This window comes from Colletotrichum truncatum (genome assembly GCF_014235925.2).
Source record: "Colletotrichum truncatum strain CMES1059 chromosome Unknown Contig_0002, whole genome shotgun sequence".
In the NCBI taxonomy this organism is placed as follows: Eukaryota; Fungi; Ascomycota; class Sordariomycetes; order Glomerellales; family Glomerellaceae; genus Colletotrichum; species Colletotrichum truncatum.
This window is the reverse complement of record NW_027222399.1, coordinates 471,869-499,740: the sequence shown is the minus strand read 5'-3', so window position 1 is coordinate 499,740 and position 27,872 is coordinate 471,869. Positions and strand designations below refer to the sequence as shown.

Sequence of the window (27,872 nt, the reverse complement as noted above, 5' to 3'; positions counted from 1 at the left end):
AGTCTCTTGTCCTGCTCTTCCGCCCTTCCCATACACCATGTCCGTCCGCGCCGTGCCCTCCACGCCGCGAGTCATCTCTCCGAGCCCGACACCCTCAGAGATTGATGCATCGTCACAAGACAACTACTTTGGTCCGACGACAAGGTCCGCTACAAGGAAGCGGCTCTCTACTCCCCAGCCTGTACCAGAGCGGACAGAGGAGGATGACTACGAGCCGGCGACCATGCGCAGATCGCGCACGCGGAGTCGTTCTCCCATCGAGTCTCGCCGAATCACACCGATGACGACGGTCAAGTCGCACACGAAGACGAGCAAGTCACCCGTCATCCCGAGCGAACCGATCACAAACGGTGTTGCCACCAACGGCGAAGCAACCGGCAACGTCAACGGTAACGGCAACGGCAAAGCCCCGACGGCCAACGGCCACCTTGCCCCTCCGTCCGCCGCTCCCACGGGATGGAGCTGGCGGGACTTTAGCCGGAGTCCCAGTCCTTTGGGGCTGATACCCATTCACAGGAAATGGCGGACATTTGTACACAAGCACGAAGTGCCGAGGAAGGTCCTGCACGTCTCGATTGGGTTTTTTACACTTTGGCTCTATGTGTCAGGTATTCAGACAAGCTCAGTCGCGCCATGGCTCATGGCTGCGCTGATGCCCATCGCGACGGCCGACTACTTGCGTCATCACTTCGCCTCCTTTAATCGTTTCTACGTTTCGGTCCTGGGCGCCTTGATGCGCGAGAGCGAATACGCCGGATGGAACGGAGTCATCTTCTACCTGCTCGGCGCCTGGATTGTCCTCCGTTTCTTCCCCAAGGATGTCGGAGTCATGGGCGTCTTGCTTCTCAGCTGGTGCGATACGGCCGCCAGCACTTTTGGACGTCTCTACGGCGCCTACACCCCGCGCATCCGCCGCGGCAAGTCGCTGGCGGGATCGACAGCCGCCTTCCTCGTCGGCATCGCATCTTCGTACTTTTTCTGGGGCTGGCTCGCACCGCGAACCGGACCATTCCCTGGCGACGAGCAATACCCGTTCATGTTCACCGGGGCGCTGCATCTACCCCGCGCCATCGCAAGCGCAGTGGGGCTGTCGGATGCTCAGGCCACCATCACCGGACCGCTAGCGCTTGGAGTCATGGGCCTGTGGTCCGGCTTTGTGGCGGCCGCCAGTGAAGTAGTGGACATTTTTGGTTGGGACGATAACCTGACAATTCCGGTGCTCAGCGGCGCCGGCATTTGGGGCTTCCTCAAAATCTTTGGCTAGAAGGGCCACGGAATAGATGGACGGGGATTTATCATAAAAGGAAAAAAACACACACCAGGAATACACTAGCTCACCGACCGCTAGCTCGACAACGACTAGCACACCCACGATATTTGGGTTACGAGGCCGGAAAACGGGCACCGGGCTCCGGTTGAGGAGAGGCTGGAAAGGCGGCGGCCTCTTGCCTTGTGCCAACGGCTGGCATGGCGTTATACGTGCATGATTCATCGGCGTTATTCACCGTGCCCATTGCGATGAGCAAGGGAAGTGGGGGGTCAGGGAGGCGGGCATGGCATATGAGGGTCAACGGAGGGGGGCCCAAGGAAACATACCATTTTTCATCAGAGACAGGTATTCAGTTTGTATTTTTTTTTTTCTCTCTCTTTCTTCCTCTTATTCTTGTTCTGCAAAACGCGATATAAGATTGGGGAATCTATGGGAAACTAGGACGAACGGACGGACGACGGAAACGTCCAGACCCACGGGGTATATAATGTTAGCTTTTATTACAGGATAACGAACAGAGCATTCCCTCTTCTCTCACATACCTCGTCCCCTCATCTGACATGCATCTTTTTTTTTCTTCTTGTTTTTCCGCACGATGACACCGATACAAGGACAAGGCCTCCGGGGAGTAGTCTGATCCGGGAGTGTTCAGGTGTTTTACGTCCTGTGATTGGGCGTTTTTCTCAGGAAGTATTTGACGGTGTAGATCGACTGTTTGTATGCGGGCGGGGGAGTTTGTCTTGCCCGTTGGCTTGGAGGAGAGGGGGAGGGGGAGAAGAGCGCTGATATCAGGATCGAGTCGCATGTGGCAGATTGGGCAAAGCTCCGACTAAACTTACATGTCTATATAGCTCATCCGGTGAAGCCTAGGCAAACGATGGGAAGGGGGCGCGCGCGCGCGCGCTCGCCGTGGTTGTCATACTGCAGCGTAGCGTCACGGCAAAAAAAGACCATACAGACCCCTTGGATTGGGCCTGCTTGACCCTGTTTATGACGGCTCAGTTGCGTGTGCTCTAATGTCGTGCAGCCATATCGTTCTTAGCATTGTCAACTGTAAATATCCCGCTCACGTAGACTCTCACACTCGTATGTTTTTTTTACGAGGAACTGAGTGAGTACGGCATATGATAGTCCCGAGGTTCACGGGGCGGACAACACGAGCGGGCAATTTCTTGTACCTCGATGGGCGACGCACGATGTCAAGCTGAGCGAGCGGGTAAGTGACCCAGGCGCAGATACTACAACTACTACTACAACTACTACTAGAAACTTGGAAAAAAATGGGCGTGAGACGTCTGCTTGGTCTTACACGACGGTCGATCCGTGCAGGAAAAAGAATGCAGTGCTGCTGCGTTGCTGCTTCTCACATCCCGGGTTGGGAATTGGGGGGGTCGTAGCGTAGCGTGGCGTGGCGTGTGGGCTCTCGCATCTGCATTCTACATACGTGTATGTCGTTTTTAGGGCTTCAAGGTTAGATTTTGTTTGGATGAGAGCGGATAGCCCTCTGAAATTTGCTTGGATGAGAATGGGCGTGGTGAGAAATGGGTGATGCGGAGGGGTATGCGAGTGTATCTGCGGGATTGGAGATGGGCGATAGATGGCGTCGATGGGGGAAGGATTTTGGGGGTGCAGGGTGAGGGTGAGGGAGTGAAGGAGGGAGGGTTCTCCAAGGCGAAGGGAGATGTAACGTCGACAACGAACGATGCAAAAGAAGGGCGACGGGAAGAAGGGGGTGACCAGCGGTGATGTTGGTTGGATTGGAAAAAAGGTTGCCTTTCATGGAGGGGGGAATCTGTGTTGTCCAATTAGGTGGTGGTGCCCCCATCACCAAAAGTCCGTGGTTTTTTTTTTTTTTTTTTTCTGTCTTCCCGCCCTGTCCTGCTTGACTGCATCTGCATCTGACCTTTTTGCTGGGCTTGGGCTTGGGTGCTGCGGTTCATGTCATGGCAGGTTGCATGAGCGTACGGGAACATACTACATACGGGATTGTCTGTCCCACCCTCCTCAAAAATTGCCCTACTGCTTGCTTCCTTGCCATGCCATGCGTTCCGAGATATGGGAATACAGCAGAGGGGGGAAGCAGACCCTGTCGTTTGGGGTTGGCTCCGTGTTGGACCTGTTCCTTTCACGGTAATTGCAACGGCTTTTTGATGAACACCTCGCACAGAGAAATTACAGAAAAGGCAGACAACACACAAACGCAAACTGGCAAAGAAAAGAAGGTTTGAAGGGCGCTGTTTCGCGTGGCACAGACCGTTTTCGTTTTACCCGTCACCGCCTCTGAATCTTCCCCTCCTCTTGGTCTTACCTCACTTCCACCTCACATGGCTTGTCGTAGTCTCTACCCTGAGCCGCTAGTAAGAGAGAGAGAGCGAGAGAGCGATAGCGAGAGGTAAGTGTAAGAGAGGCAGCATCCGGGCGGAAACTTGGTACTTGACAGTGATGGGCGGTCCTAGGTTCCAGGTCAGTGCTTACGGTTACCCTTCCGATTCCTCACTCGGATTCCGAGTGATGGTAAGTGGCTTGGACAAGCCTCACAAAAAGGTATTGGTCGTTGGGGGCTCATGCAAACCCCCAAGCCCTGTCATCCGGAGAGCACTGTCAACCTATGGGCCCCCGGCCGATGCTTGATGCCTCACCCTGACGTCTCCTTGACTATTGGCGCCATGGAATGCCAAAACTCCCCGATTTCTCACTGCGACACTAGTTCGGCTAGTCTGCGTTCGAGAATGGGCTGTCAGAACGTAACATAACGTCGATTTCCATTCCATTTCCCCTTACTGTCTCTGTCTGTCGGAATGCCGCTTAGCCAAGGACCACGGTGGATCCCGGCGCACACATCGCATGGTGAGCAAGTCATGCCCCTCCCCCTCCTTTTCGACGCCCTCTTTTTTCCATATCGAAAGGGCCTTCACTGCTCCCGGCTCCGGACCAGGGACCCGGCAAGCCTTGGAATCGGTTCTTTGGACGACGATTTTCGGTTTTTTTTTTGGTGCCTTCTTCTTTCTTTTTTTTTGCAATGAGTTTAACGTCAGATTGTTCTGGGATGGTCCCGGCTGAATCCTCATGCAACCTGTTCCATCAACCCGCTTCAGCTCATCCTCCGTTGTTTGTTTCGAGAACGACGTTCGTCATCCCGGGGAGACCTTGCGTGGGGCATCTCGGGTCCTTGCCGGCCAAGAGGGACGTGACAGAAGACAGAGGGTCACCCCGGCGAATCACGGCCGGATAAGGAAGAAATCCATGAGTACGGGCTAACAGGCTTCACTGCTGGTTTTGGATGGCGTATGGCTGGCTGACTGTCTTGCCGTTGACTGCTGCTGCTCTGCTGCTATGTACATAGTATGTCCGCATCGCCCCTGCGCCAGACATGCGCACATACGGCATACAGGTCTTCAAGTGACGGTCCCACTAACTGATAGTCGTTGCTGGAGAGTGGGACCTTGAGGGTCCGGCCTGGGCTCAAGGTGCAGGATAATTCAAAGTAGTTAACTTCTCGTCTGGTTACCGTATGCCTCGTTGGGTGCCTTGCCATGCTCACCATGACTGTTGCATCTCAGGTTCCACCCCGGAACCCAGTCTTGTCGCTGACTCTCCAAGCAAGTCGAGAAAAAGTCCTCTCAATGTGTGTTTCCCCCCGTCCCGGCATCAGTTCCAATCCGAGTTACGGCGTATTATGGCGCACGACATGCAGTTGCAGAGCAGCGACCAGACCTCAGGTGCACCGTGCCATAGGCACTCTGAGGCATGGGGTGACGCGAAACCAATGCGCCGCTAGATCAGATCGGAAAAGCCCTTGGATTGCCCCGTACTCATGACACCAGGCAGGTAGGCAGGCAAGCAAGCAGGCGGACGAATGGTTGGTGGTGACTGATCCCCGATGATGATGATGTCGTTCTCCCATTGGGCTCTTGGTATTTTTATTTATTTTTGAGGTACCTTTGCCTCCAAGGTAGAACCTGGGCTGCCTCACATTGTTTCTTTCTCACACGCCAAAGAGTGTCAACCGTTGACGGCTGACGATGACGGACGTGGGACTTACACCGCCGGTTCTGGGGACTGCAGGTGTAAGATTGCCCAAGGTTAGTTGCCTGCGTTTCTGTCTCCATCCCACGGTGGTAACCCAGGGTGGAAGAGGAAACGGTTAATGTCTTGCCTGTTGACTGCAATCTCGGTTTCTTGACGTGCGTCTGTCTCTCTCGGTCTGCAATTAATCCTTTGCTGCATATTTCTGCTGCTGCTGCGGCCTCTTCTTCTTCTTGTTCTTCTTCTTCTCGAGATGCATTCACACCCCCCTACATGAAGAGCTCAGGTCTAAATTGATTGGGCTCCAAAATGGAGACTTGGGAATGGAGATGCTACCTCACACCCAGCATCGGTGATGGATGCTCGGAGGGGCGAATTCCAGCAAGTCGGCGCCGCTTTTCAGCAATTTTATCCAATGAAGACTGTAAGAAATCCATTAATTAAGCCGACAAAGCCCCCCATCAAACCTCCTGCATCAGTGGCATCTTTTGATGGTCAGGGGGGGTTGGTACAGGGGTGGTTGGGAGCCCTGCCGGAGCCCTGGACAAGTCCAAGAGAGGTAAATCTGGGACTCCTGGTTTTCTGTGGTGTTTTGCACCAATGAAAAATCCAGAAAATGGGCAGTTATCGAGTCAATCAGAGGAGGAGAAAGAGTCTCGTGAGAGAAAGAAAACACTAGTAGGTGGGAAGGGGGAAGGAGACACCGGCAGCAAAGAGTAGGTGCCGAATTGGGAAGAGGGAGGCAGTGGCCAACCAAACAGCGTCGATTCAGCAGGTACAAGGAACCATTAAATAGAATAAAAAAGAAACATACGTAGCAAAGAGGATAATAATGGTTTAGAGCGGGGACTTTTATTCTTGAAAAAGAAAAAATTTAATACCATAACGGATAAAAATAATAATAAAATAATAAAATAAAACATGAAGAGTAAGTACCATCTAACAGTAGCAGCCGTCGTCGTTGTCGTCTACACTGCTACCAAAATCTTGACAACGCATCACCACATAAAATGCCCGAATCTGCTGCACTTCTGCCTGACCTGACGCCAGGGTCAAAGTCAACCATTGAATACCTCACTCAAGTCTCCATCTTCAGTCGCACCCGCACAGCAGAAGCAATACTACCGTTTTGGATGGGTCATTCTTCTCTCTGAAAGTGGTCGATCAACATGGGTCCCCCTTCTCTTCTGTCCATTTTCCCGCGTTCCCGATTATCCCAAAGCGGTTTGCCTCAGTCCAACGAGACGACGACACGAGCCGGGGTAGGAGTGGAAATCCCACGCTGCTTTTAAAAGTGCTTTCCGAAATACCAGAGTACTTTTATCTCAACCTGGAATTCGACTCTGAACTTGTCTCTTGGTATTCTGACCGTGTCCTCTCCGTACCTTGCTGTACCGTACCCTTTCAGGTCCAGGCAACGGGGGTGTGTGTATGCCGCGGAATCCTAGAGATACCTCCAGCAACGCCAGTTTCGTTCGCAATTGCGAACGAAAGAAACGGAAGGGAAGAAATAACCCCGACTTGCCCCCGTTACATTCCCCCCAGCCCGTCCCATCCTTTTCAACTTCTGTCCAGTTCCCCTGCCCTACCTATTCTCTACCTTATCCTATTCTCCTCCATCCCCATCCCATTCACAACCAACCCATCTTCGTTAGCTCCGCCTAATCGTTGGACCAGATTTTTTTTTTTAATCCAATCTATGCCGGGCCATGCCTCTTTCCCGTAGCCCCGACTCTATTACACTCTATCCTGATGTTTCCGCCCTGTGTACCTATTCCAGCCCCAGGTGGCCTCTATTGACCACCCACATATCTAGCCTTTCGGTATTCCACTCTCCTCCTCTTCCCTTTCCATCTGTCACGAATCAGAACACACATCCCATCGCCCGTACATTTGATGACCTTGCCGGTTCGCGTCTTACTGGACAAATGGAAGCATACGACCCGCATGGCCCTTCGTCATATGTACTCTCCCTCTCCTCTTCACGTACATAGGATGGCCGGCCCATGGCGTGGCCCCGTAGGTAGTCGTCGTTCGATCCGAGGTCCTGACGAAGTTCTCGTTTGTCCCCTCCACCCTCCAATATTCCATTTTATGTCTTACATCCACGCCTCCTACTTCAACACCACCTTCCTCATGCCGAGCTAAAGCAACCTCTCCTCTTCTTTGACACCGCACGGGCGTGGGCGGAAAAGGACCCCAAAAAAGATCCCCTTCACGCCATGGCCGTCGTCCCTGTCCACAGAGCCCCATGCCCCTGGCTTTGCAGATGCAGCCATCCTCTCTTTGCCTTAGTAGGTTACTATGTAATGTAGCTTGGATGGGGATACCTCCCAAGCAGTACTCTAGTGCCTTTTCTTTCTTCCCACCCCTGCTTGCCGAGTTCGTCAAATGTGTCTCTATCTGCAGAGGCCACTCTTTGGTCGCCGTTTTACACGACATGCCTTACAACGGCTCTCCTAAACCGCATCCGCATTCCAGTTCCTCGTCAGTATCTGCGGCCGGCCAGTCCGTGCCCTCTCTCCCTCTTTTTCATGTCTCTGTTTCGTTTCTCTTTAGTTTTATTTTTTTCTGCTCCCGGCTGTCATCATTTTTTCATGCCCGTATATTCCAGACAGATCCATTGCCCCATCCGGGCCACCCCCATCCCATCGTGGGCCATATCCACCAATCCTACCCATGATAGTCGCCCCTCGGCATATGCAGACACCTTGCCCGGTTGTTTTATTTGCCTTCGAGACTTTGCCGTTTGTATCAGCCCTTTTTTTTTTTTTTTTTCTCTCTCTCTCCCATTATTCTTTTGTGAGAAATTGGAAGCTCGGCCTGCAGATGTAGCAGCAAAAATCTGTTTTCCCTGCTTTTTCCTTGGCCAATGACTCCATGGTACTCTCTTTAGTCTCTTTGTACATCATCACCCTCCCACATGGTCCCTCTGTTTCCACCCCTCAATATCCACACCCTCAACCATTACCATGACATTCGGTTTTCGTCGTCGTTGGATATCATTCCCACCCCGCGAGCAACAGCCATGAACAGGCAAGCAGGCGGGTGAAGACAGGGTTTAGCCTCTTCTACTTCCCTGTCACTAACGCATGGGCTAAACCAGGCCCAGACAGGTCGGCCAGCTTGGAGTTGGTGATGGCCGTCCATGCCCATGTCGTTGCTTGCCTGTCTATCCATCTGCGGCCCCCTTCTCATCATCCCATCACATCATGCCCTGGGACCATTCCGTCTGTTCCCCCCGTACCCTCCGGGCGGGGTTGATGATGAAGCCATGGCTTGCAATCGGACGAATCGAGGGCTCAATGTCTTATCCCCCTCCAAGACGAGACGAGATGGAGTCCGAGGAGGGTCTCGAAAAACTATAAAAGGGCACAAGTTGAGCGGTTTGACATTCTGTTCTTCTTCTTCCTTTCTCATCACTGCTTCGGACCATATTGCAAGCTTTCTGCCTAGCTTTCTCCAAGTTCAAGTTCTACACATCTTCAACAAACTTCATCACATCAAGCAACTTCCCTGCGCTCTGTCTTACCCAAGACCCCTCTCAAGTGACCGGCCCATTCCCAGTCCAAACAACACCAGCAACGTCGGAAACTTTAGTCATCGCCTCGTTTGCTTCAGACAGAGAAGTTCCACACACGCATCACAAGTCTATTTGTTGAAATCGTCCGGCCTCAACTTTCGCCCATCATGTCTGCCCACTACAACGCATACTCGCTCCCCATGCCCGTCCCCAACCACAAGGGCCAGCAATACCCAAGCTACAGCAGCACATACTCCGTGTCACCACCGGAGACGGACGAATCCGTCAGTTCTGGAACCGGTCCCTCATACAGCAACAGCGGTTACTCTGGAGCCTACTCTGTGGCCAACTCCAGCTACGCCGGCAGCAACAGCGGCGACTTTGACAGCACCCACTCAGCCAGCGGCGTCGACTTCAACGACTACATGCAGGACCGCTTCGCCCAGACCTTTGACCCAATTCCCATGGACCGCAACATTGCGGTCCAGGCGCAAACGTGAGTTACGATTGTTTCCCCTTGTTTCCCGAGCGGTGTTCCGATGGGCCGGTGGCTGCATCAGCCACCCGGTGATCGCTGCAACAACCGGGAGAAGAAGAAAAAAATCAACGCAGAAACACAGGAACAAAAATGTGCTGACTGCGCTGGCGACACAAAACAGATCTGGCAAACTCAACGCAAAGCACCGTGAGCTGCTGGAGCTGCAAAAGAAGGCGCAAGCCCGTCTCGCAAAGACCCGTGAGCGCTTCAACGAGGGTTACCGCGACGCTCAGGACGTGCGCGCGGACCTCGAGTGGACGCAGAAGAAAGTCTCGTAAGTTTTGACACCTTTTGTATTATTTTTTTTTTTTTGGTTCCCATCCGAGGCCGTGCAGATGGATCCCGAGACGAAACAAAAAAGAAGCGGCAAAAAGAGAAGAAGCGGAAAATGAAACCAAAAGTAAAAACCAAAAAGTGAAGTGAGAGATTGCCGAATCCGCCGGCAATCTCAACAGTTTCTCCTCCCGAACCGGCGGAGAGACAACCTTCAAAAACGAGAAAAGAAAAAAAAAAAAAAAAAAAAAAGGGAAAAAAAGAGAGAGCTTCAAGTCCGGATCTCAGCAATGCTTTTTTTTTTTCTTGCGCGCAAAAGCGGCCCGACGGGAACGATCTAAGACAATGAACGAAGAAAAAAAAAAGTAGACTAACACGCGCCTGGTGCAGATCACTCAAGAGCAAGACTGCTCGCAAGCACACCAAGGAATACAACAAGGCGCGCGCTCGCTACCCGTCGCCAGAGTACTAGAAAAAAAAAACACCATTGCGGGTTTTTTTCTTCTTCTTACGGTTACGATGATTTGAGCAGCGGCGGGTGGTTTTCTTCAGCCTCGCGATAACAACGAGGTTCGAAAGAGCGACCGGCGAGCAAGCGAACAGCATTTCTTCAGCCTTACCTTTTCTTCTTTCAAAACGTTACTTTCTAGCGTGTCATTTTCAACTACTACCATAAAAGCGACATCATCGCAGCACACCAGCAACAGCAACAGCACCAGCGCACGACATACATACAGGCGGCAGACCAATCCCTGCGAAGCAGAACTGCAGGAACGCAGAAAAGGAGATACCATGATTTTCCCCGGGATTTTACTTTGCATTTACGTTATTTTTTATGAGCGCACGCCTCCTCCACCACCGCCATTCCTAAAAAAACCTTGGTTGTTGATTCTTGGGTACATATTGGGCTGGCTCGCAGAGGGCCAGGCGGGGAAAACGGCAGAGAGACAGGGGCCCTAGGCGAACCTGGCTGTCGGGAACAGATTTGACGCGCAGCGGCACGGCGCGAGGCGAACATGGGGGGCGTGCGTGTGAATATGTGTGTGTGTGGGTGGGTGGGTGTTCCTGGGCCTGGCTAACCACCATCTCACGCTGCTTTTGCGCCATCTGGCGGAGAACATGAGAGAGAGAATCGTAAGCCGTGGAGATGAGAGAAAGGGAGGGGGGGGGGCAAAGATTCCCGCCCGCGTGGCAGGCATGTTTCCCTCGCTCTCTCCACACACACACATACGCATACATTGCAGCATCCCGAGATTTGGCGCCGATGGATTCCCCCCCTCCCTGGCTGATGGGGTTCGCCGAGCTTGTTTTTTTCTTCCTTTTGAGACCTTGTTTTCGGGAGGCTGTTTCATGGGAGTATTTATGAGATATGATTGGACGAATGGGATGATTTTGGGGGCGGCCATTGTGTTAAAAGTACACCTCACCCCCTCCCTTTTTAGGGCCCAGGGCAAGCGCCCGTGAGAAAGGGCTGCAGTAGGGTCTGAAGAGCCGAGAGACTGGTTCGAGTGGAGACCGGAGAGGAGGGAGGGGGGAACCGTCCCAGGGCAGGGGATGAGAAAATGGAGATACGTAGTAGTAGAAGACGAGCAGACGGCCGAGGGGGAGAGGTTAAAATTTGCGGCATCTGTAACGGAGGCGCTTGTCCTTTTCGGGGCGGTAGGATATTGCTCTTTCGGGAAGAAGGGGGGACGACGTGATGGCTCTCTCTTGTTTTTCCTTTTGATGACACCCCGGGCGGTTCTCTAGTGATGATAGGACTTCTTCTCCATAGTGATATCGTAAGCCTATTTTCTTGTTCGGTCGACGTTCCAACTGAGGGGGGCCCCAGCCGTAATGCATGCCCTCGAGGCCCTTCCGCCTCCCGTAGCAGCACCGTCGTGAGCCCGTAGAGTATCGCTAATGCCACCGTAACCGCCCTCCAGACCCTGGCCAGGCCGCGGGGGGTCTCTGAAGCCCAGTGATGGATCATGTGATGACGTGTGAGGTCTTGTTGTGTACTCGGCTCCGTCTGCCCCTGTTCGGTCAGGGGTTGTGATATCACGTGATTCTCGTGAGGTCTCCTTCGAAGTGACAATGGCATCGCCCAGGGGATGTGCCAATAAGCATACTGCGTATCGATTGATGTTTGATACGTAGTTGTCGACCTCTCCTCATGTATCTGTTGTTCTGTACCACCCTTCAAAATTGTCGCAGTTCCTCCACGTCATACTTCAAGCCGACTGTGCCTGTCCCCTGGCGATCCAGGACCCCCTTGACTCCACCCCAGCCGCCTTCTCAAGCCTTTCCCACGGGTTCTCGTTGGATTTGGGGTCGTAGTATCCCTCATACCAGGGCTTTCCGTCGTCCCGTTGTCCATGTTGATGACGATGTTGATTCCGACCACGGAACCCAGATTGGGGCTGTTCAGAGCCGGCCTGGTTCCATACTGGCATGCTCGTGGGCGCCGAACCCATCTCCTTACCCCACGACGCATCAGGACGTTTAGGTAATGACGGTGCAGATGCGGTGCTCAGCGCTGGCGGAGCGTCACCCGTACCAGGTCCTGACCCAAAACCTCCACGCATGGCCAATTCGTCTATCAGCCCCTGCGCGTGTGCAAGGGCTGGCGCCACACTGCTGTCGTTATAGAGACTCGCGCCACCTTCGTCCTCATCTTTTTCTTCTTCTTCCTTAGCGGCAGCATCAGAGTCGGAGTCGAGGGCTATCTCGTCGGTGTTGGCGCCGGCTGCGGTTGGCTTCGGGGCAGGAGGAGGCGCACGGGGTACGACGGCGACTTGGTTCGCGCCGGTCGCGGCGGCGGAGTTGTCGACGGGTGCTGAGGCGGAGACGGCATCTGTACGGTGATTGTATTTGCGCTTCTTCGCAGCTGGTTGAGTACCGAAAGAGGAAAAGCCCATGAAGGCGGCCATTTCAGGGTCCATTTCGGAGTCGTCCATTGTGGCGGTGAGCGAGCGGCCGCAACTTCTTTGGGAGTATGTATATGCGCTGAGAACGCAATTCAGTGTGTCGCGAGGAGGGAGAGTAAGTCGTTATTGTGAGAGGCGCATTTCGCTTCAACTGGTGGTGATGTGAGGAAGTCGGATGTGGAGGGTTGTGCATAGGGGAGAAAAAAAAGTAGGAGCTTGGGGCGCTCAGGGGTCTGTGGCGAAGAATTGAGCGACAGTCGAAATAAGACCCTTGCTCGGCAATGGGGCGTTTAATTTCAGCCTCGTGGGGTAGGAAAGCTCCCTAAAGGACCTGAGCTAAAGGGCTTTAGTGGGTGCCTTGTTGGCAGGTAGTGTAGTTGTCTACTGCTGTCTGTCGCAATGAACAGAATGCTGAATGTCGGGTATTTGCGGCTGTTGAACACGCCTATGAGAGACGATTGGCTATCGACGAATCACGGCATCGGAATATCATTAGAGGTGAATTTTGGGTGTGATTTTGGGTATGTCTCAGAAGCTGTGTCAATGCCACTGATGTCATTTTATGAAACGCCGTAGGGGGGTGCCAGACCCCTTGCCGCAGATCAGGGAGCTTTGGGCGACGGTTTGCGATTTTGTTTGACTACACGCGATTCTTCCTACATTCATGCTACCACAATCACGGTAACCTGCCATATAATCAATTATCCCACAACCCATACGGCTCTGGGAGCAGTCAAGCGCTAGACAGTCACCATAAAGGATACAAGTGAAGCCCCACCACGATAAGATCCGCGATACAAATTCAAGCACAAAAGCCACAATGGCGTCTCCTCCAACAAACATTACCCTGCGTTCGCCATCCAAATACACCTCCACATCTTCGTCAACATCCGCACCGCCACCAGTGGACTGGCTCCTGCGCACATGGACCGTCACACACTCCACCCTAGCCATGTGGCGCGATGCCCGTAACGTGCGTATTACCTACGCCGCCCTCCCCGCCAAACCTGACGGGACCGCCCGCATCGACGACCTCGTCGAGTATGAGTCTAACAAAACCACTCCATCGACGGCCGTCAAGTCTGTCAAGGGCATCGATACCGCTTCCAAAGCCGGCGACACTTTCGCCTGGGACTGGAGGGGCAAGGGCTGGCTCTTCTTTGTCGGAAGCCATTGGGAGGTTCTTGGGTGGGGGGAGAGGCAGACTGAGACCGGCGAAACGGAGAGGTGGGCTGTTACGTGGTTCGCGCCGACGGTATTTACGAAGGAGGGTTTGGATATATACTGCGATCGCAGGGAGGGGTTGAGCGAGGGCACCTATAAAGATATTCTAGAGGGCTTGAAGGGGCTAGAGGCGAAGGAAGTTGCTGAGATGGTGACGAAGGACATGTTGCCTGTTGAGGTTTCGTTGCCGTGGAAGGAGAGTTGAGATACCGAGGTCAGGACTGTGAATTTTGACAGCGTCGAGGTAGGTAACAAGTTGATCAAATACCGACAGACAAAAGCAACCCCAAGAACCTGCAGGTTTGCTGTGCCATCAAACAAGTATGATGCTTTGTTTTTTCCGAGTTCCAAGACTTTCCCCCAAGCCGGGATCAAACTTGTCCGAGAACTCTGGTGTAAAGTCAAGCGCGCCGACCCGGCGGTATTTCAGCGGCTGCTCGGGACTAGGCTCTGTTTCTCCCACAGGTTCAATAAGCAGAAAGAACCAATATCTTTTATCGTCTTTGCTAGCTCCTATCCTTCCGAGACCAACTAGACATGCTGTTATTTTCCGACTAGGCGACGACAACATCCTCAGCGCCATACAATCGGAAGGCGGGTGTTGTTCACTGCTGCAGACCTCGTCGATATCGCAGTCATCGAATCGTGCGATGCCATTGTCTCGATAAGGGGCGCATCCTTCGCGGTCATTGTTATCCGAAAAGGACAGCTTGACCAAACCCAAGAGCTCTTCTGAGCTGAGAAAAGCAGTTCTTAGCTGAAGACGAGTCAACCTAGCGTCCTCAGGCTGGTCAATTGACTCCAGCTGCGCCCGCGGCTCCTGGAGGTCGGTGACATATGTCAAGTGCATCATAACGCCGGAACCTTTCTGCCATTTTGCCGCCATCCAGGTCCAGGATGGTAAACCGGTGACTGCAGGCGGCGAACGTGAAAGTTTCCAGAACAGTCCACCAAAGGAGGACCCGAATAACGAGAATTCCGGTACCCAGGATACCAGGCCTTCAAGGAGAGTATCTCTTCGCAAGCCAAGAATCACCTCACGTCCGAAGATGGAGCTATATCTATCAGCGAAGCCAGAAAATGCAAAGTACCTGTCCTTTTCGAACGTCAACTCCCTTCTAGTGAAGAGGTAAGCAAACCCCCACCATGACGATTCGTCGTCCGAGTACCCGTCCTTGGTGAAGCGGTCGATTGGTAGAAACGAGGTGACTGAAGGTTTTGTCTCGGGGTCCCAGCCTCCCAACGTTTCAAAGTCCCCTTCTCGGCAACTAAGCAGGGCTCTGTCTTGTTGGATGTAGAGCACACGAGAGGAAATGAGCTTCTCTTGGAACGTCCAAGTGCGTCGGTTCCAACAGGACCAAAACGAGTTATGTCTTGCGACTCTGTTTCCCATTCCCTCTGAAGCGCCTTCGCGAGCCAAGATAAATTCGGCGTTAGTCTCCCGAGACCATGGACCAGGCAGAAGATCCCAGGTCATCTCTGTTGGAGCGAGCTTGAAACCAGAGACGGCTGAGGCTGACATGACAGGTACGATAGTGACATAGGCATTGCCGTAGTAGTCCGTCATCTTCTGGGCCTCTGTAGTCCATTCCAGGTCAATCGGCTCTTGTACAATGCAGATGGAGTCGACCCATATATACTGGATGCCGAGAGAACGGGTCAGGCTGACGGCATCGCGGATGGTAGCTGGCAGGTCAGACGAGGAGAACCGTATCATCCTTTTGTTGAGATTTCCAAGCGTAGTCCGAGCATCTCGTACCGACTCATCATCTCCCCAGCAGTAACTCAAAATCGCATACTTGCTCTCCTTTCCTTCCATTTCTTCCAGCCGAATCTCATCGCCCTCCATAAGGCGAAGCAGTCTTTTGGGGCCTTTCCCACTGGTGAAATTGGGGCAAAGCTTGTGTCGCTCTGTGCAAACCTGCATCTTTTCATTTATTCTGGCAATGTTTTCAGATGATATAGGGTCAAAATCTGCGTCGAATTAGCGGCCGAATTCACCTATTAATTATTTCCATTGTATTTGGCCAGGTACCTACCGCTACTCTCCAAGATCCGAATTCGAATATTCCTAACGGGGAGATCACGGCACTCTAAAAAGATGCCTCTGTCGCCATCATTTCCGCCCGCTTTGAAAACCGCATTGACTTTGATCTCGTATCTAACGGGGCCACTTGGCTTGATACGAGGTTTTCCTTCCTTGTCGTCCTCTCTCTTGTTTTTGGATCCTGGAGAGCGACTCTGGACATATTTGAGTAACAATCGTGACAAGAACGAACACCAACGACAGCCCTGACGCGCACTCTCCGCAATGCGTGAAAAAGTGTGAGGATAATCCTCGAGAACCCAGATGGCATCCTCCCTTTCCTGCTCATTTCCTTCATAGAACTGTTCTAGTGCCGACAGGAGCCCTGCACATATGTCGCATTTGGCTGGTTCCGTGTCCGATGCCATGGCAACTGGTATTCACACACAATTGGTCAGCAAAATAAGAGAGGTATAGATAGCTTAGACAATTAAAGGTCATTATTGTGGTCGGTAGATTATATAGAAAAGATATAATGCGGTATGCGCTGTTTAACTTGAAGAATGGATGTTGCTCCCCACTGGTCCAAAGCTGGCAGGTGCATCGCCAGGCACCACTTTCCGGTCCGAAATGGGGGAGTAAAGAGGCGCAATAATGTACTTCGCTAAATCTGATTCGTTGCCTGATCGAGGATGCTCAACGAAGTACAGTAGTACATGGTTTGCCCCACTGCTGCAGCATAGGAAATGGAATTATTATTCTTACCAGATACAGAATAACAGGAGGCATTGTATCCCCGGATTCTAGGCAGCGATAGCATTTGCTACAGGTTCAAAGTATTAGTGGTAAAGCATAACTAAATTCAATCTTTAATCAGTGATAGCACGTGAAGCTCTGTCTATACGGGAAACGGAGCATTTCCACGAAAGAAAAGTTGCGGATTTTATATGTTGGTTTTGCGTTAGGTTTCTTTAGCCATTTTTTGGCAATCTGACTGTAACATTGTTGTGTCTATTGGGAGTCCCCTCCTCTAACCATAACAAAGCAACACATGAAATTGAAAATAACAAAGTATTGGTAAGCAGTGTACAAGATCTCTAAGTCGTCTCAATATCATACCGCCCTCTTGCTAGCAAAAAACCGCCATTTCAGGACCTCACTATGCTAAGCTCGGCATATGCGTTATGCCCGTTACCACCGAGTTCAGCAGGCAGCGCTTGAGTAGATGGCTTCCACTCCGTGTAATGTTCGGCCTGGACAGGCACTACGGCTTGCGCTGGTGAGATGTTATCCCAAGTACCGCTGTGCTGGCCGCCGAGGCGCTGTCTCTTTTGGCGTAGTCTCCACGCCATGAACACTCCGAGGCAAACGACCAATATTGTGCCCAGTGTGGCTCCCACCGCTATTCCCGCCGCAGCGCCCGCGCTGAGCCCTGCAGGGGTCACCGATGCAGCCGCCGCCTCTGTGACGTTGAATTGATGGGAGAAAGTGTGAGTCTGGTTGCCGCTGATATACTTTGAATCGTGAAAATACAAAGAGAAGACATTGTTCGCGGACGAAGACAGTGCAGGGAACCCGTCAAGGTTGGGTGTCCATGAAAAAGTTCTGCTGGACACATTTGCTAGTTTTGGGAACGAAAGGTTAGCTGGGTTTTATTTAAATTGGAAGCAGACTTACCCCGAAGTAGCTGGTTAGATGTGGAGGACCTATTGGGGTCGGAGTACCATAAATAGAGGTTGACCTGCTCATAATCCGTGTCCCACCGAAAAACAACCTCGTTGCCGATTATGTACTTTGGGTTCTGTCTGAGATCCTCATTTGTTTCCATAGGTGGCGGGGTTATGAACTGATTAGCAGCGAGGGCATTCTGAGCGAAGGCAAGAATAACAGAGAAGAATGAAATGGAGCGCATGATGTTGGTCGTCTTGGGAGCTGTTGTCTACAAAAAAGTGTTGGCGAATTGAAGGTATATCGCTTGCAGGCTCATACTCTACTTATAGCCGTCGTCGCATGTTCGCCCTCATCAAGCGTTATAGTCGCGCTGGAGAATATTGCGCAGCCGTGGCTGGAGTCTCCTTGATCTTTGACACTCTCGATCCGGCATGGTGAATCGTGGTGCGTCGACCGAGTGCGATTTAGCAAAGAACATGGCAGCAATGGCTGATCGCTCTCGCAGCTGTTGGTTGGACGCCCTGCCATTGTTGAATTAAAGAAAGCCCTGTTTCAGCTCCAAAAAGGAAAAGGGCTGCCAAGATTCCGGGGCTTCTGAGCTGAAGTGGGATGCCTGAAAACACGTTTTCGCAGCTGAAATGCTAGCCTGTTGCGGCTGCTGGGTTTTCCTCGTGGCAGTGGCAGATAGTCACGGAACATACCGATGTTTTCGAGAAAACCAATGTCCGCCTCAGCCACTAGCCAGCGTGGTGTAAGGCGAAACAGCAAATTAACTTCTGGCCTAGAAATTCTTGCGGCTAGTTAATGAGCGTGGCATTTTTCAGGGGCTGTGAGAGCCAGAGGCTAATTCATTTGAAACTTGTTAAATTAATGGCAAAGGACTTATGGTACTGGCTCTAAAAGATCGGTGACCGGATCTGATACCGGAAGTTTGAAGCCGGATCGGGCCCTAGTGGATGCAAAACGGCGGGGTCCGATATGTGGGGTAACCACCTCCGAGAGTCGGCATCCGGCCACGAGACTCAACAACAATCGACTGCCGCAGCTGTGCCGCTGTATTCCTCTTTCTTGTCACTTGAAATAGCGCTCACTAATTATGCAACAAGACTCTAATAGACATGATGAAGCTCTCAGGTTCTACTGTAGCTTAAACGTTCTCGCAGTTTTTGAAGATTTCATCATCCAATGAACATGACCTTGTTAAGTCGTTGAATGTAGTCAATTATGGTGGTTTTCTGTCCCTAAAGTATAGGCTATTGCAGCATTTCACAGACTTCGACATCATCTGCAAACATACAATAGCTGAAAAAGCCACAAGCTGGAAGTCTCACTGTGAGAAGCGTTGAGCGTCCATTTGCTTCAGCAAAAACCCTATAGCTTTGCGGCATTGACGTTTGCTGATATGTCTAAAGGCCTTGCAGATTTATTTTATTGTCTCCAAATGAAACTCTTTGAGGAAGATTTCCTCTGACAGCGTTGGAGCAAGAAGAGTGGCTGTGGTTGTGGGTTCTAGACAATAGGCCGTCTTGTCTACTTTTTAGCAGGTGCTATCAACAATTTTGAAAAGATTCCTTGCAATCCTATGGCTTATATGCCAATCATAACAGCGCAAGATGCCGATTTGTTGTCAAACTCCTGACGGCATGCTACCAGAAGACGCTGTACCCATGCTTTGTAGCGGCGTCACAGTCTACTCCCCGCTTACTCATAACGTTTGCGGTCCTGTAAAGACTGTTGGAATAGTCGTTGTGGGCGGACTCGGACACTTTTTTTAACATATGTTAAATTCCTAGATGCTGGCAAAGCTAATGGCAACTCGAGAAAGGCCGCCGCCGAGGATAAGGTTCTAGAGTTGGGTGCCGATACTGATATTGTAGGGAATGACAATTGAAATTGGGTGCTGACAACGCTGTGAAGCTGTTCATGTGAGCGTGCAGCAGGCCACGATAGCTATAGATATCTCGGAAATATCTGGTTTAGCATCAGCGGACAAAATTAAATGTCCATTCAACAAGTGGGAAGTGCTTTTGCAATCACGTACCTGCGGTGACACCAGTTTGCCGAATCGGGTGTTGAATTTCGTCTCTTCTGCCAAGTCTGTGTTCGGGGAAGACCATGATAACCGTTTTCCCTTTATTGTCTCGATTACTTAAATGAATATCTGTCGATGAAGGATCTCGGTATGTATAAGTTAGTATTGAACCTTCAAGTTTTTTAAAATTCCTACCAGATACCAAGGTGAGAAGTATTGTCTTCCATGTTTCTGTTGGCGAAGGGTTTAGCTAGAGCTTTGATTTACAGCCGGTCTTGTGTTTCACGGATGTTCAGAGCAAGGTCTATGACAAGTAATTGTATTGAGATCAATCATTACCATCTCGGCACCATTACCATTACATATCGTCAACTTAGCGAACGAATTGGGTATTCTACAAAGCACATCAAACCTGTCCAAACTAGTCATGCCGATTTGGGTATCGTCTCCTGAACAGGCCGCGATTCCTCCTTGATTTCGTAAAAGTACATTGTGTTTTTTTTTTGTGGGTTTCTTGAATTGTATGTGCCGTGGAAACAAGGGTATTTAAAGAGCAAAGCAATCGTATCGGGAAAATCAAAGCGTGAAAGGGTATGTCGTCAAAACGAAATGGTGTCGCAGCAGTGGGAGCCGAAAAGGGGCCGGCTTAATCAATGGGACCAAGCTGTTCCTCACACAACGACCTCAAGTCAGCACCGCGTGCAAACTCAAATGTTTTCGATGACACGGGAGTTAATGGCTTGCTGGAAGCCGGAGTCCTGACCTCCAAAGTCATTGTAGCTAACGTTCTGGGAGCCGCCCTGGTCGCTCGACTCGCCAGTGGGGTTCTTGCTGAGCGCCTGCTGGATGTCGGGCATGGTCTGGTTCGCCGCGGGCAAGAAGATAACCTTGCTGTTGGCGGTCTTGGCCATGGCTTGCATGGCCTCGAGGTAGCGGATCTGCATTGCAGGTGCGGACGATAGAATGTCGGCAGCCTGGCGCATGAGCTTGGCAGATTCGACCTAAGTGGTGTTAGCAAGATGAAAACGTTGAGAGAAAGGGATTGGAAGCATACCTCGGCCTTGGCGGCAATGATCTTGCTCTCACCGATACGCTTGCTCTGGGCAGCCATGGAAAGCGACTCCTGCAACTCCTGGCTGAAGATGATGTCCTTGATGAGCATGCTCTCGACCTGAACACCCCAGCCGGCGGCGACGTCCTCAATGATCTCCCCGATGGACTGCGCAATCTCCTCTCGGCGCTCAATGACGTCTTGTAGGATTCTGGCACCAACGACGTGTCGCAGAGTGGTCTGGGTGCGCTCCATGAGAGCCTGGCGAACGTTGGAGATGCCGAAGGCGGCTCGGTGGGGTGCGACGATGTGGTAGTAGATAACGGAAGTGAGGTGCAGAGTGACATTGTCCTTGGTCATGCAGGTCTGCTGGGGAACCTCGGCGGTCTGGATCTTGACATCGACCTGAATGAGACGTTCGCTAAGAGGGTTGACCTTGACCAGACCGGGGTCGACAGCCTTGTAGAACTTGCCGAACTTGGTAACGAGACCAACGTTACCCTGCTGGACGTTCTTGTATGGGTTCGGGCAGACAACACAGCAAGGAATGGCACCAAGGGTTCCAATGCAGGAACCGACAGCGTTGACTGTTATGTATTGGTTAGCGCATGTTAATCCAGCTTAGGAGAGGCAAATCGATGCATACTCATGGTTCCGTACCAGCCCTTGGGGTTGGCATCGTTGCTAACAATGGTGGCGTAGCTGCGCTGAAGATCCTCTTTGGTAGGAGGCTGGACGGTCATACCGCCTTGGGACTTGAAGCCGACATTGCCATTGTTGCCGCCGTTGAGTGCATCGGGACCAGCGCGGTCCTCATAATCGGGTGCGCGGCCCTTGCCGGTGGAGGAACCCCCGTCGTGATGTTGGTGTACAGGAGCGCTCATTGTGGCTGGTGAATGTGATCGAGTAGAAGATGTTTGCAAAAGTCTTCGTGTTGAGTTGTTTGACGATGAGGAAGCTTGTTGGGTGTTATTAGAAGCTTCGTGAATGGAGTCGGAATGATGAAGCATGTGGTTTGATTAGTGGTGTGAGAGGATGGGAACTGGTCTATTAAGTAGTGGGATTTGTTACGGGAAGAGAAACAGATGTCTCGTATCATAGATGGAAGACGGCACGCCCAGAGGGGAAAAATGACAATGGATGATCATAGATGAACGAAGAGCCGGGGTATAATGTGGGCTGTGTTTTCGCCCAGAAGCTTTGGTTTCCTTGGGGCCTTGTTAGTCTGGGCGTGGAGAGCTTACTGCAGCTACCACCTCTCTCATGACAACAAGCACCCAGGATGCAGAGTACGTACCGGGGAAACCAGGCTCAACATGCTTGAAATCACCTTGGAGTGGCACTGAGCTTCCTTCCATTACAGTTAGTGATAGGTCAGATGTGTTCAAGGAACCAAAGGAGCCGGAAGGAGTGGGGCCAGGGTCTCGTGCAGGTTGCCTGTTTGGACAGGGATCCAAGCTGGTAGGGGGGAAAAGCAGGTGGCACAGGGTGGAACATACATTACCTTCCCTGTAATAGTACACTACCATAGTACTTGCGCTACAGTACTCATCGTCCACAGGTTAAGTACATAGATTTTAGTTAACCTTGTGGGGCAGGGGAAACGCCTTCCCTAAAGCCCACAGCGCCAAAGTGCCCGACAGTGGAGAAACAACAGCAATCGAAAGTGCCTGCAAAGCGAATCCAACACCGAAATTCAGCGTAGGCTGGCCCGTGCTCTTGTCGAGATGGGACAATTGTTTCTTTCCCCCCCTCCACAACCTGGCCACATCTTGATGCACGGGCAAAAGAGGGGAAGGGAATGGTCCTCGTGGTGGTGGCCGGCCTCAAAAAAGGTGACGATGCCTTGTCGATGAGATGGCTTGACTTTCTATTCCGCAATCCAATCATGAGTTGCCCCGCATGCCATGACACATTTCATTCCCTTCACCTTGTCTCTCTCTGCAGACCGACCACCGCGCCCGATTAACCAGAGCCAATTTCAATCTCTCTGTTGTATGCATCGCGAAATACGGCCGTTTTGACATCCTCAGCCATCGATAATCTGGTTTAGAAGATACGAAGTACGAAGTGCGAAGTACACAAGTACAAACGCCACGGTACATGTTGGGCGAGGCGATTTTCTGCTCAGCCCTGTCCGTTTTCTCGCTGCCTAGTCAACCGAAAAATCCATGATCCAAACCTCAACCGCCACCCAGTGGCAGAGTCTCGTCGCCTAATTCCTTCCTATACCATCTCAAATCAGCCTTGGCTACACAGCATCCCGTCAAGTCTGTGCTTATGTTGTCGGCAGCCAGGGATCAGCAAGCACACGCTCAAACACCATGGCCGGGCACCTTTTGTTCCTGCCACCCCAGACGCCATTCGATCTCGGCAACCTCCTTGCTTCCAGGGGAAATTAATTGCTGAGATTATCCAAAGGAGCTTTTGCGAACGGGAAACGTTTCACAAAAACATTCATCTGTGTGTCATGATACTGGAGGCCCAGTCAAATCCAAGATGCTATTGTCCAATCAACATCCACTCCGGTGCCGAGTTCCGCCAAGGGAGGGCATGGCAATGGTCGGATGATATCATGGAACAACACGCCGAGAATGCCACGCTGCAGACTTCAATCACCCCGACCCGTTCTTCAGAGCTATCGCGATTCGCTCTTCCACCGTTCTCGGTTGCCCAAGACGCCATAAGATAATCTTCTACCCAAACAAGAAGCCCTGTCAATGTCACGGGAATACCGCACTGGTAGAACCAGAGCAGAGCCGCCCAACAGTCAGATTATGGTCGCACAAGATGATGACTTCATAAATGACCCGTCAAAGCCTCCCGCTACTGCAATGCGCCCCCTCCCGACGGTTCCTTTTCTCTTCCAAAGTTCCCAATCACGCCAATATGGCTTATCCAACTGGTTCGCTTGTCCCCCCCCCTCCACTGTATTTACCGACCGCGCCCAGCTTCTACTAGTAGGCAGCGCGCCATTTCAGACACCCACAGACTCCGGCTCGGCCAATGTGCGCCGTTCCCCGGTACCCACATTGCCGAATGTGATCGTAGCGTCCCGCTGGCACGCGTGATGCCCGGCACTGCCTACTAATGTTTCGCCCGATGAAGCTTCAAGACCAATTTGACCACTCGGAAGCCCTTGACATCATATCCCTGAAGTGCTTCGACCTCGGCCGATCGCCCCGATGATCAGCCGCTCTTTGGAACAGCAATCCCCAGGTTCTTCTGAATTTTTTGCCCGATGTTCACCGTAGGCAGCCTTCGGAGAAGACCGTCTCCATGCTATTCAAGCGGTTCTGGTCACATGGCTGCAACCAACTCCGGACCCGGTCTTAATTTTGTTCGCAACATTTTGAAAGCTACTTTGGGGAGCTGTAAAGATTCAGCTTCACATTTGTCAGGCATGTAGAGACCAATGGGCCTGCGACCCTGACAGCATCAATTTGCCTTTCACTGCCAAAATAATGCTTAAAAATATACGCAAAGCCCCTAAAATTTTTAACTTCTTACAGTACTCATCCCTACAATTATTCCATTTCAATCCTCCGCCGACGTGACCGCATTTTCAAGGGGCCAAAGGATCCAAAAGCCAGCCCACTTTCGCCAAGCCAATACGGAGTATTCCTACTCCACTGCAGAATCCTTCCAGAAGCTTTCCTGTTCCGCCACCCCTGCGCCGCCATAAGATCCTACGACTATATCGTCATCCTGGAGATGCTTGAATAGTGTGCAATTCTGATGATCCGCCATGTCTCTCTGGCACTGCCGATCCTTTTTCTATCTTGCACGGCCACCATTAGCGTCGGTGACTGACCGATTGCCCCAATGTCTTATTCGGAATATGCCCAACCGTATCTTGAGCGAGCGCTTCCATGGATTGATTACATGGATCGTGGACACCGATGACCTGGCTGAGCCTCAAAACAGACCCCTAGAATGCAAGCTCTTTACTCTTTTCGGATATTTTATTACACGTGTAGAAGCCTATAGGCCTTCATCTAACAATCGAAAGTTGTGACGCCCCGGAGAATATTGCGGCCTGGTCCCTGGTCTAACCCAGAACCGCACGCAGCTGTGCTTCCCAAGCATCCAAGTCCCACCAAAAACGCCGGACTCTCGCCAACAAATTCAAATCAAACTTGACGAGACAGAAGGACCATTAACGGCCTCTCATACCCCGCAGCCCCTCAAAATCCTCCACGATCGCCGCGTGATCCATCTTCCATGTCGGGCTCATCGACACCATCCAATCGCCTTCAAGCAGCTTCTCGTCCTCGATGCTTCTTCGCGTCTTGTCGTTCGTAGCCGACCATATACTGCGGTATATCCCCTGAGCTGGATACGTCACGAGACCAAACGTTGCTGCTGTGCTCTTGGTAACCAAGCTCACCACCCCCTTGCCCAACCCCTTGGCAGCCCCCATGGCGCCCTCTTCCTTCTTGCCCTTGTAAGTGTGCACAAAGATGTCGGTAAGGCCGCCCTTCATGTCTTGACAGAACGTCTTGCCGGCGACAGACACGCCGCTGCGGAAGTCCTCCACTGCATCGTGCTTTTTGACAGTATCGCCGTACAAGTTGGGCACCGCCCTCAGCCCTTCTGTGACTGCGAGTGGTATGTCTACCAATAAGCCCTTGGTCGTGTTGCCCGCGAGCCTTCCGACCCCGTTTGCTGCGGCCACCGCCATGGCCCCTGGTTTCTTTGAGGAGTCATCCCCTCGTGAAGACACGGGACGACTTGGATGTGGGGAATCACCACCGCCCTCGGGAACTCCTACTCCAGGGAGAGGGAGCATCGCAAACGCCGGTGCTTGGCTGTTTCTCCTGACATTCTCGGCTTGTATTTCGGGCTTGTCACCGGACTCGCTGCCTCGCTTGTATTCCTCAAAAGGCTTGACAATGATGTCGGCCGTGGCTCCAGCCATCTTGAGGATTGTCGAAATCGATGCAGCCGATAATGCAGTCACGGGGTCCCATCTTTGGTTCTCGATGTTTGTCGGTTTCGAGCGGTACCTGGGGCAAATGGTTAGCGGCGGAAATCAAGATGTGGGAGATGAGTAAGACTCACGAACTGAGATTTTTCCTTTCTACTTTCCCATTCTTCACCAAGATGGACGCCACTGGCCTACACATCTTGACCTGCTTTTTCCCCCTTCCAACGGCCAGAGCAGCCGGTTGATCGGGGAAGAAGTCACATGCCATCTTGGACATGGGTAGGTTGTTGTGAAAAGAATCGACCGCCGCTTGTACACCATCCTCCATCTGCATTGAATCGGCGAGCTGGCTAGCTGCCGTGACTGCCTCCGGCGACAGACAGTATTGGATGGCGTGGATGAGTTTCTGTGATGTGAGGGAACGGTAGGGGATCGGAGCTGGACCGGCACCTGCGTCTGCTACTACGGCGCCCCAGAACGGCTGGCTGATTTGCGAACCCTGTTAGCCAAGCCCATGTGAGACTGTAGGAAACACTTACTCTCCAAAGAAGGGTACAATGGTCGTAGGTTTGCCGTACCGTAGCCCGCACGCAGTCGTACCGGCACCTCCGTGATGAATCACAGCGGCGACTTGTTGAAACAGCCACTCGTGCGGGCAATCTCCCACGTAAAACACATCTGGGGACTCTTCTCCATTCAGGTTACTCCAGCCGCGCGAAATGATTGCTCTGACGCCAGTTGCTTTGATGGCACTGAGAACCATGGTCATCAGGCCTCCTATTCCACCTACAACGATACTGCCAAAGCCAACGTATATGGGCGGAGGACCGCTCTCGAGAAACGCCTTGAGGTCGTCTGGCGGCGTGTACGGTGCCGGGTCGCGAAAGAAGAAACCGCTGACGTCTGGTCAACTGTAAGCAGCTTGTAAAGCAACAGAAGAGGGTTACCAACCTATATGAGATCCCCAATCGCTGGGCTTTGGCACGAGAGATGGCGACCAGCAGTATGTGAACGGGACTTGCAGAACCTCGAGAAGACGGTGACCCTCGGTCGACGGAACAGGCTCAAGTCCCAACGACGCAACTCGCCATGCATTTACCAAATCTCCCAGGCTATCATCCTTGTCAGCATCACCATCATCAAAAAATTTCATCTGTCTTTTTGTGAAGGGGCCATCCTACCCCTGCCATGTCAGAAACTCCACGGCGGCATACGACGCGTGGTTCGTGCTCTTCTTATCCGCCTTCGAATACCCGACGTTGGCAAGCGGATGCGGGAACGCCTTCGTGCTGCTCCACGGCATCGTGAACATCAAGTGTACCGGGATCCCCAGTGCCTGCGCGCAGTGTACGTGCGCGAAGCTGGGTGGGTTGGCGATGATCGCGTCCGCCCCGAAGGGCACGTTCGTCAGGGGGTCCGGGTGGACGCAGGAACGCCAGAAGCCGTCCAGCATTTCCGTGTACATGTCCCGCTTGCGCTGGATGATGCCGGCTCGGATCTGGGACATTTTCGGGATCAGGGAGGGGGACTCGACCATGTACGCCATTAGGTCGGCGGGGTCACCCCCCACGGGGAAGAACTCGAGGCTGTTGGATGAGGATTTTGGCGATGATGATAGGACAAAGGAGGAGAATTGAGGGTGCGTCGCGACTCTTACGCGATGGCCCGATTTCATGAGGGCGGCGGCAAGGGCTAGGAAGGGTTGGACGTCGCCTCGGGAGCCGACTACTTGGATTACGATGTTGAGGGGCATTGGCCATTGCTTCTTCGGCGAGTATTCGGGAGGTGTCTGGGATTCGGCATGTGCCGAAGATGAGGGCTCGTCTGGAGCTGTCACTTGTTGGATATGACATTCTCCAGGACCAAAGCTGACAGGATGAGCTTACCTTCGAGATACAGATCCTCGAGTCCAAAGACGGAAGCCTTTGATACTCTCGAAGAGTCAAAATTTTCCCCATCTTGATTGCCCATGGTGATTATTTTTTTAAGGAGGGTATTAGAGTGTTGGTCGAACAGGAAGAGGCCCTGGCTTCGCTCGATGGAGGGGACATGGTCTATACTTAAGCATGTGGTGACATGCTAGCCCACAGGGGGGGCCGCGTCAGTTACCGCCCGGTCCTGGACGCAAGTGGGCCGTCCTATACAAGCTGAAAGTTGTCACAGATACGAAATATGTGGCTGGGTTTAGTCTGTAGTGTTCGGGGTGTCCGTGGAGTCAGGTTGGCCATACCCTGCCAGACTGAACGCCGGGCGTCTTGTCAGTCTCGTCTGGTTGAGCGGGTTTCCTCTTCGGGAACTCCGACTACGATGTTTTCGAAAAAGTAGATCTTCGCAGAAAAACACGAAAACTTTGATTGTGATGATTTTTTGAAGAAAAAAGTGTGAAAATTTTGATTATG

At 52.1% G+C, this 27,872-nt stretch overlaps 7 protein-coding genes across 7 annotated transcripts; 3 read left to right on the top strand and 4 right to left on the bottom strand.

Annotated features, from left to right (window-relative positions):
• Positions 1 to 37: 37 nt before the first annotated feature.
• Positions 38 to 1,264, top strand: CTRU02_203098 (phosphatidate cytidylyltransferase; the record flags this gene model as incomplete). Its single annotated transcript, XM_036727177.1, has 1 exon — positions 38 to 1,264. One exon carries the CDS (start codon positions 38 to 40, stop codon positions 1,262 to 1,264), a length of 1,227 nt encoding a protein of 408 aa, XP_036580971.1.
• A 7,306-nt stretch (positions 1,265 to 8,570) lies between these two features.
• CTRU02_203097 (uncharacterized protein) lies at positions 8,571 to 10,193 on the top strand (the record flags this gene model as incomplete). The annotated part of the gene is made up of 3 exons (XM_036727174.2): positions 8,571 to 9,315; positions 9,479 to 9,631; positions 10,021 to 10,193. 3 exons carry the CDS (start codon positions 8,571 to 8,573, stop codon positions 10,191 to 10,193), a joined length of 1,071 nt encoding a protein of 356 aa, XP_036580969.2.
• Positions 10,194 to 11,843: 1,650 nt separating this feature from the next.
• Positions 11,844 to 12,569, bottom strand: CTRU02_203096 (uncharacterized protein; the record flags this gene model as incomplete). Its single annotated transcript, XM_036727175.1, has 1 exon — positions 11,844 to 12,569. The coding sequence occupies one exon, from the start codon at positions 12,567 to 12,569 to the stop codon at positions 11,844 to 11,846; it is 726 nt and encodes a 241-aa protein (XP_036580968.1).
• A 790-nt stretch (positions 12,570 to 13,359) lies between these two features.
• Positions 13,360 to 13,968, top strand: CTRU02_203095 (uncharacterized protein; the record flags this gene model as incomplete). Its single annotated transcript, XM_036727173.1, has 1 exon — positions 13,360 to 13,968. The coding sequence occupies one exon, from the start codon at positions 13,360 to 13,362 to the stop codon at positions 13,966 to 13,968; it is 609 nt and encodes a 202-aa protein (XP_036580967.1).
• Positions 13,969 to 14,076: 108 nt separating this feature from the next.
• On the bottom strand, positions 14,077 to 16,217 carry CTRU02_203094 (uncharacterized protein; the record flags this gene model as incomplete). The annotated part of the gene is made up of 2 exons (XM_036727172.1): positions 14,077 to 15,737; positions 15,803 to 16,217. 2 exons carry the CDS (start codon positions 16,215 to 16,217, stop codon positions 14,077 to 14,079), a joined length of 2,076 nt encoding a protein of 691 aa, XP_036580966.1.
• A 3,982-nt stretch (positions 16,218 to 20,199) lies between these two features.
• CTRU02_203093 (stomatin family protein) lies at positions 20,200 to 21,553 on the bottom strand (the record flags this gene model as incomplete). Its single annotated transcript, XM_036727170.1, has 3 exons — positions 20,200 to 20,493; positions 20,547 to 21,130; positions 21,190 to 21,553. The coding sequence occupies 3 exons, from the start codon at positions 21,551 to 21,553 to the stop codon at positions 20,200 to 20,202; spliced, it is 1,242 nt and encodes a 413-aa protein (XP_036580964.1).
• Positions 21,554 to 24,702: 3,149 nt separating this feature from the next.
• CTRU02_203092 (Sterol 3-beta-glucosyltransferase UGT80B1-like protein 5) lies at positions 24,703 to 27,444 on the bottom strand (the record flags this gene model as incomplete). Its single annotated transcript, XM_036727169.1, has 6 exons — positions 24,703 to 25,552; positions 25,608 to 25,958; positions 26,013 to 26,376; positions 26,425 to 26,585; positions 26,655 to 27,303; positions 27,360 to 27,444. 6 exons carry the CDS (start codon positions 27,442 to 27,444, stop codon positions 24,703 to 24,705), a joined length of 2,460 nt encoding a protein of 819 aa, XP_036580963.1.
• Positions 27,445 to 27,872: the final 428 nt, after the last annotated feature.